The following is a 17,410-nucleotide window of genomic DNA, read 5'->3' on the forward strand; positions in this document are numbered from 1 at the left end:
TTACCCCTCAAATAAGACAATATGTGACATATTTGGTAATTAATCTCTTAAACAGTTTGCCCTGCCTTCCTTCCTTTTTTAAAAAATTTATTTATTCATTTGAGTGAGAGAGAGAGAGAGAGAGAAAGCATGGGGGAGAGGCAGAGGGAGGAGCAGACTCCCTGCTGACTCAGGAGCCTTATGTGGCACTTGATCCCAGGACTCCAGGATCATGACCCAAGCGGAAGGCAGATACTTAACCATCTGAACTACCCTAGACCCCTGCCTTCCCTTCTTTTGCTGATGTACAGCAACAGGAAGCAAGAATTCAAGAGCAAGATAGCAGAGTAAGAGACACCAGCCTTTATTCCCCACATAGAAAAAAAAATTGCTAATAAAAATAAATACAAATAAAATAATCAAGTAACAATAGCCTTTGGAGGGCTTAAAAGTCCAAAAACTCTACAGCAACATAGTGGACCAAATGAAAAATAACCACACAGAAAGTACAACTGGAACACATCTGGAGATGTCTGGAAAAGGCTAGAAAGATGAAGGAAGAGGGTACCAGTATCAGTCATGCAACAGGTGCCGTTGTCAACCCCAGTGGCTTCCTCTGCAGTACACCCTAACAGCCTTTGCTACTGTGACCTCCCCAGCCTGCACAATAGCTAAAGACTGTCCATGACTTTCACAGCAGTGAACCACACTGTGCTTGTCATCAGTCCATAGTTGCTTGCTTTGAGGAGGACATCGGCAGGTCTCACGTCTGAGGTAACCAGCAGTCAATGCTGGGAGATACATCTCTGCTCCATCACCCCAGAAGGAACTGCTGTTGTGCCACCCTGGGAAAAAGCTGTGAATGCCCATAACCCTGAGTATTCCATGAACCCCAGAGTCACAGCTCAAAGATTCATGCTTGAGTTCCAAACCATGGTTCTTTGACACCTCCCCACATACCCATCCTTCAGATTTCAGCTCCACAGTTGCACCTTACATTTCCCTGTTCCAGGCAGCACTACCAATGCTATTGCAAGTTAGCTAAGGCCCCAGACTCTGGAGCTCTTGCCACTCTGTGAGTACCCATGCTCCAGTCCCCAGCTCCATGGCTGCTCCACGGGCATCCACACAAAAGGCATCAGTGCAACCACCAATGAGAAAGATCTCAAATAAAGCACCTAAACTTATGACTCAAGGAACTAAAAAATGAGCAATTTAAGGCCAAAGTTATCACAAGGGAAGAAATAACCAAAATTGATAAATAAACTCGTTAAATGGAGACCAAAAACACAATAGAAAAAAATAAACAAAGTTGGCAAACTTTAGCTAGACTAAAAAAAAAGAGAGAATATGTACTTAAATGATATCAGATATGAAAGAGAAGATGTTACAACTGTACTGATATAAAAAATATCATAAAAGGCTGTTATGGACAGTTATATGCCAGCAAATTGGATAACCTATAAAAATAAGAGAAACTCCTAGAAATATATAACCTACCAAGATTGAATCATGAAAAATCGAAAATCTGAGCAGACAGATAACTAGTTAAAGAGATTGAATCATTAATCAAAAATCAACCAACAACAAAAGCCCAGGAACAGATGGATTCACTAGTGAACTATAACAAACAAGTCAAGATAATTAACATCAATCCTTCTCCAACTCCTCCAAAGAATTGAAAAGGAAGGAAATACTTCAAAACTTATTATTAGAGCATATCATCGTCTTTTTTTCACAAATGTACAAATATTTTACTTTCCCAAACTTGAATTTCCAAAGCTGGCTTTCTTTTCTTGTTGGTTTCTTTTATTTTTATTTATTTTTTTATTGCTTTCGGGGGTAGAGTTTAGTGATTCATCACTTACATACAATCTAGTCCTCATCACAACCCTCCTTAATGCCCTCCACCCATTTAACCCACAGGCCCCACCCACCTTCCCTCCAGCAACCCTCAGTTTGTTCTCTATAGTTAAGAGTCTCTTATGGTTTGCCTCCCTCTGTTTTTATCTTATTTTATTTTCCCTTCCCTTTCCCTATGTTCATTTGTTTTGTTTCCTGAATTCCACATATGAATGAAATCATATGTATTTTGTGTTTCTATAACTGACTTATTTCAGTTAACATAACACATTCTAGTTCCATCTACATCATTGCAAATGACAACATTTCAGCATTGTCTCTTTTTAAAATATTTTATTTATTTATTTGATAGAGAGAGACAGCAAGAGAGGGAATACAAGCAAGGGGAGTGTGAGAGGGTGACACAGGTTTCCCATCGAGCGGGGAGCCCAATGCGGGACTCAATCCCAGGACTCTGACCTGAGCCAAAGTCAAACGCTTAATGGCTGAGCCACCCAGGTGCTCCCAGCATTGTCTTTATAACAAAACCAGAAAGGAATCTATAAGAAAAGAAATTATGTATTAATACCTTTGATGAAAACAGATGCAGTATATTCAACAAAATGCAAGCAAATGGAATTCCACAGCATGTCAAAAGAATATGCTATTATTGATTAAAATATATCTCTGGAAAGCAAGAATGGTTTGAAATATGCAAACCAATAAATATTACTCAGCCATGAAGGAGGAGAACATTTTGTGATTTGGACAACCTTGTTGAACTGGGAAGATATTACATTAAGTAAAATAGGCCAGAGAAGAAAAGACGAATATAGCAGGGTGTCATTAACATGGATTCTACAAACAGAAACAAAAACAAGCAAACAAAAGTAAAACTCAAAAACTAAGAGGAGAATGGTATTGTCAGGAGCTGTGTGTTGTGGGAAATGTGGAGATGTTTGTCAAAGGGTGCACATTTGTTATTACTTGAACAAAGTCTGAGGACCTAAGGTACAACATGGTTAGTATAGTTAATATTACTATATTGTATAATTGAGACTTGCTTGGAGAGTAGATATTAACCATTCTCCACAAAAAACAAACAAATAAAATGTTAATAATGTGGTAATAAAATGGTAATTATCTTAATTGTGGTTATTATTTCACAACATATCCTATACCAATTAATCATGTTGCTATCTTTAAATATATATATATATATATATATATATATATATATAGTTTATTATATCTCAATAGAAGTAAATTAAAATAAAAATATGTCATTATCCTGAAGCTGAGAATCTTCTTTTCAAATATGTGAGGTGTGTATTATGTGTACATGTGTTCATTTCTTATTTGGGGGACAACTCAAATGCTTTAAGGTTATTCTTACAAAAAGTTACTCTAGGTATCCGTTTTTGCTGTTCCCAGTTTTACAGAGATAAAACTGACATACGACATTGTGTAAGCTTAAGGTGTATAGTGTGATTATTTGATTTACTTATATATTGCAAAACAGTAATTTTAGTTAACAACATACTTTACCTCACATAATTACCCTCCTTTCTAAATTCTTAGTGTTTATTCAATAAATATACTGAGCCTCGTAGGAACTAACTTATGTCACTTATCTTAAACCTTACTTTATTATCAATATTTGTTCTCAGAGTAAAATATACTCATTAAAAGAATCACACTCATGAATGCCCAGAAACTATCACAGAAGTGGAAGGAGGCTGTGGCAAGCTAATCTTATTTCAGGAACCTCAGTTGGGTAGCTATTTGTCCCATGGAGTCAGATTCTCCACAATGAAGAAATAATGTCTATAGACATGAACTACCAGACAAGAGTTACATTGCATCACACAACAAACTCACCACCATGAACATAAAAATAGGGACATTTCTTTCTTTCTTTTTTTAATTTTACGTATTTATTTGACAGAGACAGAGACAGCGAGAGAGAGCACAAGCAGGGGGGAATGGAAGAGGGAGAAGCAGACCCCTGGCTGAGCTGGGAGCCCCATATGGGGTTCAATCCCAGAACCCTGGGATCATGACCTGAGCTGAAGGCAGACACTTAACCAACTCAGCCACCCAGGCACCCAGGCACATTTCAATATCCTTAGATAAAAACTATTGACAGTAATGTTGTAGATGTTGCCAAAAATATTTATGATGTAGTATATGGCTTAAGGAAAAAAAAATAAATACTTTAAAAATTCAGTCTTAAAAAGAAGGAAGGAATTTAATTCTCTAAAGACCTATTAAAATTCTATGCACAGAAAACCATTTTGTAGCTCTCTAATAGTTGTGTGATTAAAGTTTTGTTTTAAATTGCATATCCAGAAAATGAGGCATAAATGACTTTCACATATGGTATTAGCTGCTCTAGCTGTAAACTTTGTAAAAAAAAAAATCACCACCTTTCCACATTAATAGAAAATGAAAGGCATACAATATTGAAAAAGAAAGAGAAATTATATGAAATAATGTGATATGTCATTTAAAAATTAGAACACCAGAAACACCATCAATTAAATATATTTAAATTACACATAAAGTGATATGATTAAATTCAACAAATCAAGTGTGCACAAGGTGCTAGACACTAAGGAGAGTTAAAAAGGAAGAAGAAGAAGAAGAAGAAGAAGAAGAAGAAGAAGAAGAAGAAGAAGAAGAAGAAGAAGAAGAAGAAGGGGAAGAAGAAGAAGAAGAAGAGGAGGAGGAGGAGGAGGAAGGAGAAGAGGAGGAAGAAGAAGAGGAAGAAGAAGACAACTTTCTTCTATTTAGTATCAGCCCAAATAAAATGCATATATTCCTTGAGGGTAGTGTGAAATCCAGCCAAGCCACAGGGAATTATTAACATTTAATTTTTGGTGTTTTTTTGTTGTTGTTGCTTTGTTTTTTGTTTTTTCCATTCTGCACTTCCACTTGAAATTTCTCTTTTGACATGTGCTTTTGATGAATTATCATTCTTCATGACTCAAGTTAACCAACTTTTAAAAAGAAGACTTTCTTCAAGTCTCTACAGTGTGCTGTAGAGTTTTCTTCCCCTCTAGTGCAGTTAAAAGTCAGCATGTACTTTCTCTTGCATTAGATTATGAGGTTTCTGGGAAGAGTGAATGTTTCCTGTGTAGCCCAAATGGATCATTTCATGGTTGTTGAAAAATGTGGGAATTTAACAAAATAAAACATGCAATGAAACAAGCTGTGGTTTAAAGTCCTCAGTCAAAGAAAGGAGAATTCACAGTAAGGTGAGAGAAGTTGTTTTTTAGGGAAATATTTCTGGGAAAAGGTGAAAACTGAGTTGAGCTTTGCAATACAGATATAAAACACTGTCTGAGAAAAGCATTAGTTGAGTAAAAGCACAAGTTTGAAGGGATGCAGTGACATTTTGAAAACACTGTTTTATGATAACATTGATCAATTTAGAGAGGAAAAGCTGAATCATATTTCACAATATTTGAGAAATAGTCTGATGAGAACCATTGAAAGCTTTTCCCCATAAGTTTCATTATTTGTTTAGTTTGATTATATTTACTATGCTATAGATTCACTCCCAGCCTGAAATTGATGTTTCAAGTACATATGGATGGAATACAGTGTAATCAAGAAGGATGCTATGACACTTGATTAATAAAGAAAAAAGAATAAGAACATCAATATTGTAGGGGAGAACAATTAAATGAGGCATGTGACATTATGGAGTCAGAAAACTGACCTGAAATCTCAATGCCACTTTCTTTATTAAGTGTACCTTTCCCAGTGTTAGGATTAATTTACTAATATGCAGACATATTCAATAAAATAGTATAATCTCCTAACACTAGTCATGAAAAGGATACAGTGCTGTCAGAGAAAAATAACCTGATATATTTTCAATACTTTTGACATACAGTTACATGTATTTTTAGGTAATATGTCATTAGGATTAAAGTGTGTAAATGCAAATTCTCTTTACTGACATTTAAGGGAGTATCTTTTGATTTTGGGAAACTCTCCATCTCTCTAAAAGTCTCTTCAAGGCTCCAGTCACCTCCTTATTCCTCAGGCTATAGATTAGTGGGTTCAAAGCAGGATTGATGACAGCATAGAATAAGGAGATTGGTTTATCACCCTCGGCTGAATATAGAGATTTGGGCCTCATGTACATGAACATACCTGTCCCATAATAAATGGTCACCACAGTCAGGTGAGAGCTACAGACAGAGAATGCCTTTTTCCTACCCTCTGCTGAGTACATCCTCATCACAGCCACCAGTATGCAAAGGTAAGATAGAGTAATAAGGAGGAAGGGGAGCAAGACGGTCCCAGATGCACCTATCACCATCATTGTCTCCTGTAGGGATGTATCAGCACAGACCATATGAAGAAGAACAGGTACTTCACAAAAAATATGGTCAACAGTGTAAGGGCTACATAAGGGAAGCATGGTGAAGTAGAGGGGCACCACTGAGACAAAGAAGCTGATGGTCTATGCCCCCACAGAAAGCTGCACACACACAGACCAGTTCATGATGAGCAGGTATCGTAGAGGGTAACAAATGGCCACATAACGGTCCAAAGCCATGATTGCCAATATAATGCACTCAGCTGCTCCCATTAACAGGGAGATGTAGGTCTGGGCAATGCAGAGTTCATAAGAGATAACTTTCTTAGAAGCAAGGAGGTTGAAGAGCATCTTGGGGACCACAGCTGTGGTGTAAAATATGTTGAGAAAGGCCAAGTGGCAGAGGAAAAAATACATGGGTGTCTTGAGGCAGGAATCAATTACCACCAAGACAATGACAGCTGTGTTTCCAAAGAGATTGACCAGGTAGACCCCAGAGAAGAGGAAGAAGAGGGGGATCTCAGCCTGGGGATGATTGGAAAATCCAACAAGGAGCAACTCGGTGATGGTGCTGGAATTTTCCTGAGCCATTTTGGCTTCCAGTGATAAGCTAATGATATAAGCAGAAGAAAAAATGTTCCTTATGGACATAGAATCATCGTCAAATATCAAAGAAACTCTATTTCTTTAACATTAAAACGTTATTGAGGAGATTATATTCAGTAACTTCCCGACCAAATTTTCCTTTAAAAAAAATATTCCCTTTAACTGAAATTTGAAAAACATAATCACAGGTACTAGAATAAAACAAATTTCCATTTGATTGTTATATCAGAGTAAAGCAAATTCTAATTTTAATTCCAGAATAGCCATAAACACATACAAATGTACATATGCACATATCTGTTCAATTTGCAATATCAATATGTGGCAGACATGGATGTAGAACTAAAATAAATCTGATGATCTTAGTATAATCCACATATTTACCACTGTTCATCTTTCCATTTAGAAGTGAGAGGCTCATTTGAATGCACACATTTGTTCATTTATAGGGATATGGTGTGTAGCTTTGAAATTTAGAGAAAAATATAGGTATATATTAGTTTAGACTTATTTATGATCCAATCTCCAAAACCAAGTCACAGATATAGACATGAGGAATAAGCTCTTCCATTTATCTTAATCTTCACCAGTTTACATTTTTAAAGCACTGAATCTCAGGCAGGAATAAAAACTTTCTGTGTCAGATAATGGGCTCTCCAGTCTCTTCCAAAAAATGTGTAAAAAAAGTATTCTTTTTTCTTTAACAATTTCATTCTTCCCTCTTCTCAGAGTTGTATAAATATGGACCAGGTTCTACACCAGCACACACCCAATACCCACTGTGTTTTCATGTATTCCCCTTGTTTCCTCCAAATTGTGTCTTTTGAATGTGGACATTTATAACCTGATAAGTATTCTTGGTATAATAAGATAAATTCGTTCTTGGGAAGCCATTTCATCTTGGCATCTAATAAGGACAGTTCTAATGGCATAGTAGCATATCTAATAGTTGTATTTTTTATTTTGGACAACGTTATAATTTTTTTATTGGAATTATTTTATCTGAATTATGCAATGACATTCTGGGATGGGTTTTGGGTTCATAGCTTTGATTAACACAGAGGATCACAGCAAAATAACTACATCATCACTATTGAGTCTTCTGACATATCACTCTTAGCACTCATAGGCACTCATTCAAAAAATACAAGAGATGACATTTCTAGAAATGGCAATATCATATAGCTTTCATCCCTTCCTCAGGATTATGAAAATGCTGTGCAAAAAGCCCAGTTAAAAATAAGCATAATATCAAGCTACAATATTTTTCCAAGGTCATTATATAATAAATGTGTTTTTCTATTAAAAAAAAATGTCATCACACCCTTACAAAAGGAAGAAAAATCAGGTAAACTTGTCCAAAATCTAGGAAGAAAATTACCATTTGGAGATTGGAGTCTGTCCTGACATCTAGTTAAAGACATTTCATAAAGATAATAACTTGAGCCTTCAAGGAGAATTAATTTAAAAATCCACTAAGATCTATTTCTTAATTAGGCCAATTCACCTATATTTAATGATTCAGGATTGTCTTAATATCCTGATTTCACCTTTCTCTCCACAAACTTCATTGAAGAGAGGAATGTGCCCTGGCTCTCACTGGAGTCAATGATAACTGGGCTCCATTTTCTTTGCCTCACATTCGAACCACTTTTGCTGGCTGCTTCCTTCTCTGAGGTGCAGTAGGAGGTTGGGGTATGATGGTGTAGAAATAAGTGCAACTCCTTGTGTATTATATAGAGTTCAGAGCATTTAACACATCTCTGTATTTGAAGATGTCAACAAAAAATTAAGTTCCCAATCCCTAGGGAAACTTGTTAGCTTTAAGGATATGTGCTGGGTGCAGGGAAGGGTGAGAAAGGGAGAGAAAAAAACACAATTAGGTGCTGCTCAAATGAGGAAAAGTCAACTTTTCAATCCCAGTGTACATGTATATGTCACTTTGAATTCTCTCTCTTTATCTATAATATATGAAAGAAAACTAATATTTTGCAAACTACTTTCATGAGCTGGATTGCAACCTATATTTACTCTATAAATTTAGTTTCTTGACCATATTTCAAATAATGGGATGCATTGGTGTTTGTAAGCAGGATATAGACACAGTGCTGGATAAACTTTAGGAAACTGAGGTAAAAATTAGTAGATATTTGGTATTCGTCAATGAGAAATACATAAACGTCCATGCAGGTAAAATATTTGAGTGAGAAGACACTAACTAGATCAAGAAGATGGACAGTTCATCAACAAGCACAAAGCTCACAGAATGCAAGACCCCTTGGTTATCATATGAAGACTCATATTGTCTCTTCATACATAATCAAAACATCTTTTTATAACAGGATTCTCAGCAGAATTTGTAAATCGATTGATACACAGAAATAAATATGAAAGCCAAAACCTTTAATTCTATTGGTAGAACAGCCATGATGTGTGGTCATAACATGGACCATGGACTAAATGAGCCATTAGTCCTTTTTGCCCAAATTGAACTTTCCCAACTTAGTATATATGGTGAACCACAATGTCCATTTCTAAAAACATAAGATACCTACAAATTATAATTTTTTTGCAAATAAACTGGTAACAAATTGCAGAACCAGTGGACCGTGCTGAAGATCAAAAAGATCAATTTAAAAGCAAAATAAGCAACATATTTATTTCTACTGATATAAAATTGTCCAAATTATTTTTTCACCTATGCACTTTTTTGTGTCTTATGCATCTAAATTCCTTCCATTCAATAAAACCTTAAGTTTTGTTATTTGTGATACATTTCCAATTTTCTTTAGTATATAACTAACTCTCCCAACTTACAGTTTATACCATCTTGTGGTTGTTAATGAGCTAATTCAGGGGTGCCTGATTGGCTCAGTTGGTGGAGCATGTGACTCTTGATCTCAAGGTTATTAATTTAATTCCCACATTGGGTGTAGAGTTTGTTCTAAAAATAAGTAAATAAAATCCTTTAAAAATGAGCTATTCCATTTTGTTTGTTTATGATCTATTGCTGAGTAGCAAATTTCATCAAATCTTAGCTTATAAAACAATAAACACAACTGCACACAGTTCCTGAGATTCAGGATGCTGGGAACAACTTGCCTGGGTCTTTTAGGTCAATGATGTCTTACAAGGTCTAGACAAGATATTGGCCAGGACTGCAGCCATCTGAAGGCTTGGCTCATGGTGGAGGATCTACATATAGGGGTCCTTGCATGATGCTTCGCTAGACTGAGTTACTTGTCACCTCTGCTTAGTGATCTCTGTCCCTAGTCATGTTGACCTCTCTATAGGACTTTTCACATTATGTCATCAGGCTTTTCAAGTGTGTGCGTTTGTCTGGGAGACCAGGGAACTCTAGATAGTTTTTTATAACCTAAACTAGATAGTGACATACCATGATATAACAGGACATCTTCCTCAGTCTATCGGTCACGTAGACAAACTCTGGTACAACAAGGAAGGAAATTATACAGATTGTCATACCAGGAGTTAATATCATGGGGGAGGGGGCAACAGGGATACTGGCTACACAGTACAAATCAATATTTTCCATACCTCAAGTATTATAAGGGAGCAAGTTTAAACAGTGAAAGAGAAAACTTTTCTCGCTTTTCTCATTCTTTTTTTTTCCTTTCTGTCATTATTTCTGTTTTCTTTTTAAGAGCCAAAGTTATAAGATTGTTTTCATAAGTTTTTTGAGTAGATTATTCTTCATTGATTATAGTCATTTTCTAATACTTGAAACAGAATTTGTAGAATTAACTTTTAGAAACAAATGAAACATCAAACTAGAAAGCATAAAGCATTCACTCTGCGTTGGAGAAAGTGAGACCTATGGAAGTATGTCAGTTGTTTCACTGAGGGAATGGACACATAAAATTTAGATTGAATTGAACGTGTCTTCTAATGTATTTCCCCACATCCTAATGACACCCCTAGTTTCTTATTTTTTTAAAATTTTCCTTTTCCTCATCTTTAGAATGTTCTTTCTGTCTTTTCTTCACCCTCCCTTTTACCCTAAGATGTGATATTTTTCAGAATTATATTCTTAGAAATTTTATCTTCTCACTATACACTCATTTTCACCTGTATGTTTGTAATTACAAAAACAAAAACTGGAATAAATGACTCTGTTAAGAATCACCTCAGACTTTTGTTAAAGGCCAATCACCCAAACAGCACCCAATTTGAGTTGTGCTTCTCAGAACTTGGGAAATAACCACAGGGTGGGTTCAGAGAACCAATGGACCCATTGTGAGGTAGATGTAGGCTAAAATTCCATTAAATATCTGACCTCCATAAACCCCTACTTTGACTGATGAACCACAGAGATATGTTACATTTCTTGAATTAGTGTCAATGTCCATTCATCCCCCCAAAATCTGATTATTCCCCTTTCTTCAGTGTTTGGCCAGCAAACCCTGAGGTGACAAATGAAAGATTACTCCAGATACTTAAGCAGGAGAAAAGAGACGGTGAGGGGACCAGACACTCTAGTGGCGAAAGGTCCCAGGCCAAATTTGCCTCCACTTTTATTGTGAATGTTATCAATACAACAAGAGATTAAGAAAAACAAACTAAAAAGAAGTGAGAGAACTTAATAATCAGGACAGTGACAGAGGGAGTATTGTGTAATTAGAACAAGTTGTCCTCATCATGCATGTTCAGACAGGAAGTATATGGAGTACATGACAGCCAAAGGTAACTGTTATCTTCTAAGCAAAGCATTTACTCCTTGGGTGAGTGCATTGAGCTGCAATGAGGATCTGACTATTTTCAGCCCAGAAACTACAAAGGAGGCCCAGTTTTCTGGACACTCCTTTGATTTTCAGTTAGTCTCATCCAAGGAGGCATGTGTTTATTAAATCTTATTTAGCCAGACATTGTGAATTCCCATATAGATTTATACTGATAAGTGGCACAGGTTCTTTTGGAGAAAGCTGGGAGGAATATTAACATTGCAATATTTTGGTACTATACTGCAATCTTGCCTCAAGGGGACATGGATTCCCCTTCATTCAAAGCATCCTGGGTTTGAAAACTGGATTAAGCCTGGGATTTGATTGATGAATTATGACTTTCTGTTTTGGAGTCTCAAGTTAGACTTTAGTTCCCTTGATCTACATAGCTTTGACTTTTTCAAATCAAGTAAGAATTTAGGAACTGCCTATCTAATTCTTTTCATGAGTATGCTATGATTAGCTCGTTAAAGCCATATGTCCCATTGGCTCCTTTATGTTTCGGGATCCCAGTACAGTGGTAGCATTTCCCACTGTAATTTCTGACCTAGAGAAAAAAGGACTGCAGAGATTTTCAAGTACACTGGGGCTCCCCCTCTCAAATTAATTACTCACAATCATGATGAAATGTATGTCCATTGGATTCTCCTTCATCAGGTGAGTTGTTCTCACATAATGAAGTCCACTCAATATTTCATTCTCCTTCACCACTTGGATTGTTACTCTAAGGCCACACCTGTCAACACACACTGAAATAAAGTTCTCAGACACCAACCTGAGTGGCCATGCAAGGCTGACTCTGCAAGGGAGAGACAGCAGCAGCTGAATCCTGCACATAGCTTTTATTTTATTTATTTATTTGTTTGTTTATTTATTTATTGATTGATTGATTGATTGATTGATTTATATCAGAAAAACAAGGACATATGTTTCAAAGCATGGGAGAGGAGTACAAAGGGATGGCAAATATCTTGAGGCCTTAAAGCAGGTTTACATTCTCCCCTATGCATAGGCATTCAGGGAGTCAGTCATGGGATAGGGAGGAAAGGGATGTTTCTACTAGCAATCACCAGGTGCAGGAATGGGGAGCTGAGGGTTACATTCTTTCATAGCTCCTAACTTATGCCCTGTCCCTGGGTATCATGGAATCCTGCTCCTACTGGGCCATTGTGTTCAATAGCCCAAGAACAGAAACATTGCTCATGTTTCAGCTGCTTCCACAGTCACCCCTAAGGGCTTAAAATATATTTTCTAAGAATAACTCCATACAAACCAATGCAGTCCTGGAGTTTCAGCATCATTTAATGTAGCCCATCCCTGGGCCCTTGTTTCAGCCAACTAACCAAATTATTAGAATCCTTTCATGGGTTGCTCTAACAATTGGGTTAACAAGAGGGTTGTGAACCTCCTCTCACCCTTAATCAAAGGCTTTATTTTTTCTATGAGCCCCAGTGCAAGGGGGGGGCAGTGTGAAGTGTTAGGAGCTGTGAAGGGCTGGAGGATGAATTACATTGGAGAAAGGGGTCTTTTAGAGCTCCTGATGAGTAGGTATCTCAGAGGTACCTGAGAAAGGGTTTAGCCAAGGATCTGATTAGGAGGCCTCTGAATGAAGACACCTATACTAAGATCATGAATATTTATAAGACTGTGCTGGCTGGAGGGCCAGAGTACTTAACTATAACTTCCTCCTTATTCTGCAGTGCATTGACTATGCACCAAGTCTGGAGTAGGGAGGACAGTTTATCCCTATGAGATCCACCAGGCAAAGCATTTGTAATACCCTGTAGTTAGGCCTATAAAATAACACATAGGGTTTTCTTTCAACTTTAATTTACCTCTTTAATTTCTTGGGCTCAAACAAGATACAGGCTAACTCAACCTTGAGGCAAATGGGTTTGACTTTGAAAAGCTGTGCCAAAAACTGTGTGATTAGTCCGAGACCACAGAGAGAAGAAAGTCACAATCAAGATCACCTGAAGCAGTATGATCCAGCCTACTTGTAGGATTGAACTTAACCATGAGCTCCAATCATCACCAATCCAGGAAAAGGTCTCCCATGACAAAGCTTTTCTTCAGAGAACCGAAGGCTTCTTTTATAAGCCACACAATGGACTGTTCTATTTTGCCATCCCATTGACCCAAGTGCAGCAGAAAGTGTTGGCAGTTGCAGAGACATGTCTTGGCTAGCCATCAGGAAGTTGAGGACTATGTGTTTATTCAAAAATCCTGGGGCCAAAGAATTGAGTCTCACTCATTGTGCCTCCCAAATTAAGGTGGTGTAATTGATGACTTCAGCAACAATCAAGGACACACTTTATATAAACTTTTCTCACTGAAGGACCCTGATAGTGGGAATAATTCTCTGGATCATTTATGTGAGCAGAAAATCAATAATGCCACCTGACCTTTCCTTCATTAATCAGCATCTGCCTGGTTTTTGTGTTCCTGCCTTACATGTCTTTGTGTGACAGGTCTCTCTTAATTAGAGAGACTATTTTGATTATTTGGAAATTTCTTAATGATCTATATGAGCATATGAAAAAGGTAGGTGAAAGTCTGACCTTCATAAAAAGAAATAATATCCCAAGGGGGCACTCACAGTGTTGAGTGTAATAATCCTTGACTACCATGGGGATCAACTGATCACAAGCCCTGCCAATAGGAAGATCCCTTACGTGGAAATAAAGAGTCTATGTACAGCAGGAGCAAGAATGGAGGAAGAAAAGACTGCCACTACCAAAGCCAAAATAACCCTGAAGTTTTTCATCCTTTTCCAATACATTCTAATTGTCTCCATCTTTGGTGGGAGTGAGCTGACATCTAGGGTAGTGTTTTGTTCCTGAAGTCTAAGAGTTCAGCTGTGGCAAATCAGGATCCAGATTACTAAATGTGGGGTACATGACATATGAGAATGTTCCATTTTTAGATAAATGTTGATTCATAATATATAGTGACACAGCAGCCATTTTTATCTGTGGAGTTGGACAAAGAGTGAAATATCCATTAGTTTGTCAAGTTCTGGGCAGTGACAATTGCCTGGGAGAGGTATATCAGTTAAGTTTGGTGAGGTGGGAGTCACACAGGTTACTCTGTGGGAGAAAGAGAAGAGGCATTAGATCCGCATGTCTCCCTCAACCATAACCAGGCTCACTGCGTTGAAGATGATTGTATTCTATCTGTTGGGGGAAATTTCCCAATCAACTGAGACACAGGCAGTCTTTCCTGTACCATGAGTAAGGAAACCACCTTTCATGCAGCCCCAGTGTGAGGAACACAAATCTTCACATATGGATCCTCTTGAGGCTCAGAAACATTTTCTATTCTAAATACTGAGAACCATCACAAGGGGTTATTCAGAGGAAAGCAGGAAGGTCACTTTAAGGAAAATGTTGAACTAGAGACCGCAAATTAATAGTCATTACTTTCAAAGTCTTTCTAGGCAAAACTCCATTAACTATTCTAATCACTTTATCTATTCAAATTTTCATTTTTTAATTTTCTTTTTTTTATTATTGTGTTCAATTAGCCAATATATAGTACATCACTAGTTTTTGATGTAGTGTTCAACTATTCATTAGTTGCATTTAACACCCAGTTCTCAAAACAATAAGTGCCCTCCTTAATACCCATCCCCTGGCTACCCCCAACCCCCTCCCTTCTATAACCTTCAGTTCATTTCCAAGAGTGCAGAGTCTTTCATGGTTTGTCTCCCTCTCTGATCTCTCCCCATTCAGTGCCCCCACCTTCCCCTGTGGTCCTCCACACTATTCCTTATGTTCCACGTTTGAGTATGATAATTGTCTTTCTCCGTTTGACTTTTTTCACTTAGCATAATCCCCTCCAGTTCCATCCACATTGATGCAAATGGCTGGTATTCATCCTTCCTGATGGCTGAGTAATATTCCATTGTATATAGGAACCACATCTTCTTTATCAATTCATCTGTTGAAGGACATCTTGGCTCCTTCTACAGTTTGGCTATTGTGGACATTGCTGCTATGAACATTGGGATTCATGTGTCCTTCTTTTCACTACATCTGTATCTTTGGAGTAAATGCTTAGTAGTGCAATCACTGGGTCATAGGGTAGCTCTATTTTTAACTTTTTGAGGAAACTCCATATGTTTTCCAGAGTGGCTGTACCAGCTTGCATTGTCACTAACAGTGTAACAGGGTTCCGCTTTCTCCACATCCTCACCAACATTTGTTGTTTCCTGTCTTGTCAATTTTGCCATTCTAACTGGTGTAAGGTGGTATCTCATTGTGGTTTTGATTTGAATTTCCCTGATGATTAGTGACATTGAATATTTTTGTATGTCTCCTTTGGAGAAGTGTCCATTCTTGTCTTCTGCCCATTTCTTGACTGGATTATTTGTTTGTTGGGGGGTATTGATTTTGAGAAGTTCTTTATAGATATCAAATTTTTAGCAAGGGGCTGAAGGGGAGGGAGGCTATAAGGGAAAACAACAACAACAGAACAGAAACAAAGCAAACTTTTGTCTTTTCTTTTACACTATTAGTGTTGTCAATACTTTTGGCTACTAACTGTGTAGGATTTCCACATCAAGAGATTCTCCAAATTTCTGTGGACACCAATTGGGTGTCCTATAATTCAATTCAATTCTCACACTCTCTACCTGAAGATACTGTCAGTACCCACAGGTTAAGGGCTCAGTCCCACAAGACTGTCCCATCTCTCTCTCTCTCTCTCTCTCTCTCTCTCTCACACACACACACACACACACACACACACACACACATCTATAGTCCAGGTGGTCAACTGTACCTCTGACCACTGGCTATATACCCGAGATTCCCATGATCTCTTCCTTGAGGCTGAGTTTACCTTCTAGGTTATTGGTTTATTATAAAAGGATACAACCCAAGAATAGTCAAATGCAACAAATGCATTCGTTGGAGTTTTCATATCCTCTTCAAGAGCCTCACACTCCTAGCACCTCCAAATGTTACTGACCTAGAAGCTCTCTGAACCCCATACTTTGGGGATTTTTATGAAGACTTCATTACATAGTCATAACTCATTAAATCACTGGTCATTAATTATTAAATGAACTTCCTACCTCTCTCCCCTTCCCAGTTGTAAGGGGGGGGTGTTGAATGTTCCAACCATGTAATCACATGATTGATTCACCTGGAAGCATGTTGCATCCTTAGGGATTTTCCAAAGGTACTTCATTGATATAAACTCAGGTATGGTGAAAGGGGCTTGTTATAAATAACAAGATACTCTTTTTACTTTTATCACTCCTATCACTTAAGAAATTCTAAGGGTATCAGGAGTTCTGTGCCAGAAACTAGGACAATGTATATGCTATTTATTATAAATCACATTTTCAAAAGGCCCTATTTGTGTCCCCCACAGAAACTGATGTGTCCACTATAAAAGAAGAATGCATATTGCAGGAAGTGCATGGATAACTTGATCAAACATACAACACAAATAAGAAATGCTCCTTCAAGAAATAGCTGCATTATAACCGCAGTTTGCTCTTTAAAGATGTCTATTGCAGGTTGAGGTTACTTTCTCTTCTCCTCCCATAAACCACTTAAGCCTGTCCTTCAGTTTTTCATTAAAACATTTCATCATCTCTGCAGCTTGGTGGAAATATGGAATATAAATAATTCATAGTATGCCCATGATTTGGTCCATGAATGTGTAGCCTCAGCCCCAAATACTGGGCTGTTGTCATATGCAATGTGCTCAGGACACCCAAACAGGAAATAAATGTGGTCTTGTAGAGTTTGGCTTGCATGACCCAAGTAGAACACATGAAGATGGCTATGCCAAACCCAATAAAAATGTCAAGTTCATTCAGAACCCAGTGGAATATTTTGGGTGGGATGAAAGGTCCAATATAGTTTATTGACAAGATTTCCCTGCCCTA

The 17,410-nt window shown here is 37.5% G+C and overlaps 1 protein-coding gene across 1 annotated transcript; it reads right to left on the reverse strand.

Annotated features, from left to right (window-relative positions):
* Positions 1 to 5,794: 5,794 nt before the first annotated feature.
* Positions 5,795 to 6,748, reverse strand: LOC113261893 (olfactory receptor 2A12-like). Its single transcript, XM_048220773.1, is given in 1 exon segment — positions 5,795 to 6,748. A coding segment is annotated over 1 exon segment (954 nt).
* Between the last annotated feature and the right edge of the window lie 10,662 nt (positions 6,749 to 17,410).

This window comes from Ursus arctos, unplaced genomic scaffold, assembly GCF_023065955.2.
Source record: "Ursus arctos isolate Adak ecotype North America unplaced genomic scaffold, UrsArc2.0 scaffold_5, whole genome shotgun sequence".
Classification (NCBI taxonomy): domain Eukaryota; kingdom Metazoa; phylum Chordata; class Mammalia; order Carnivora; family Ursidae; genus Ursus; species Ursus arctos.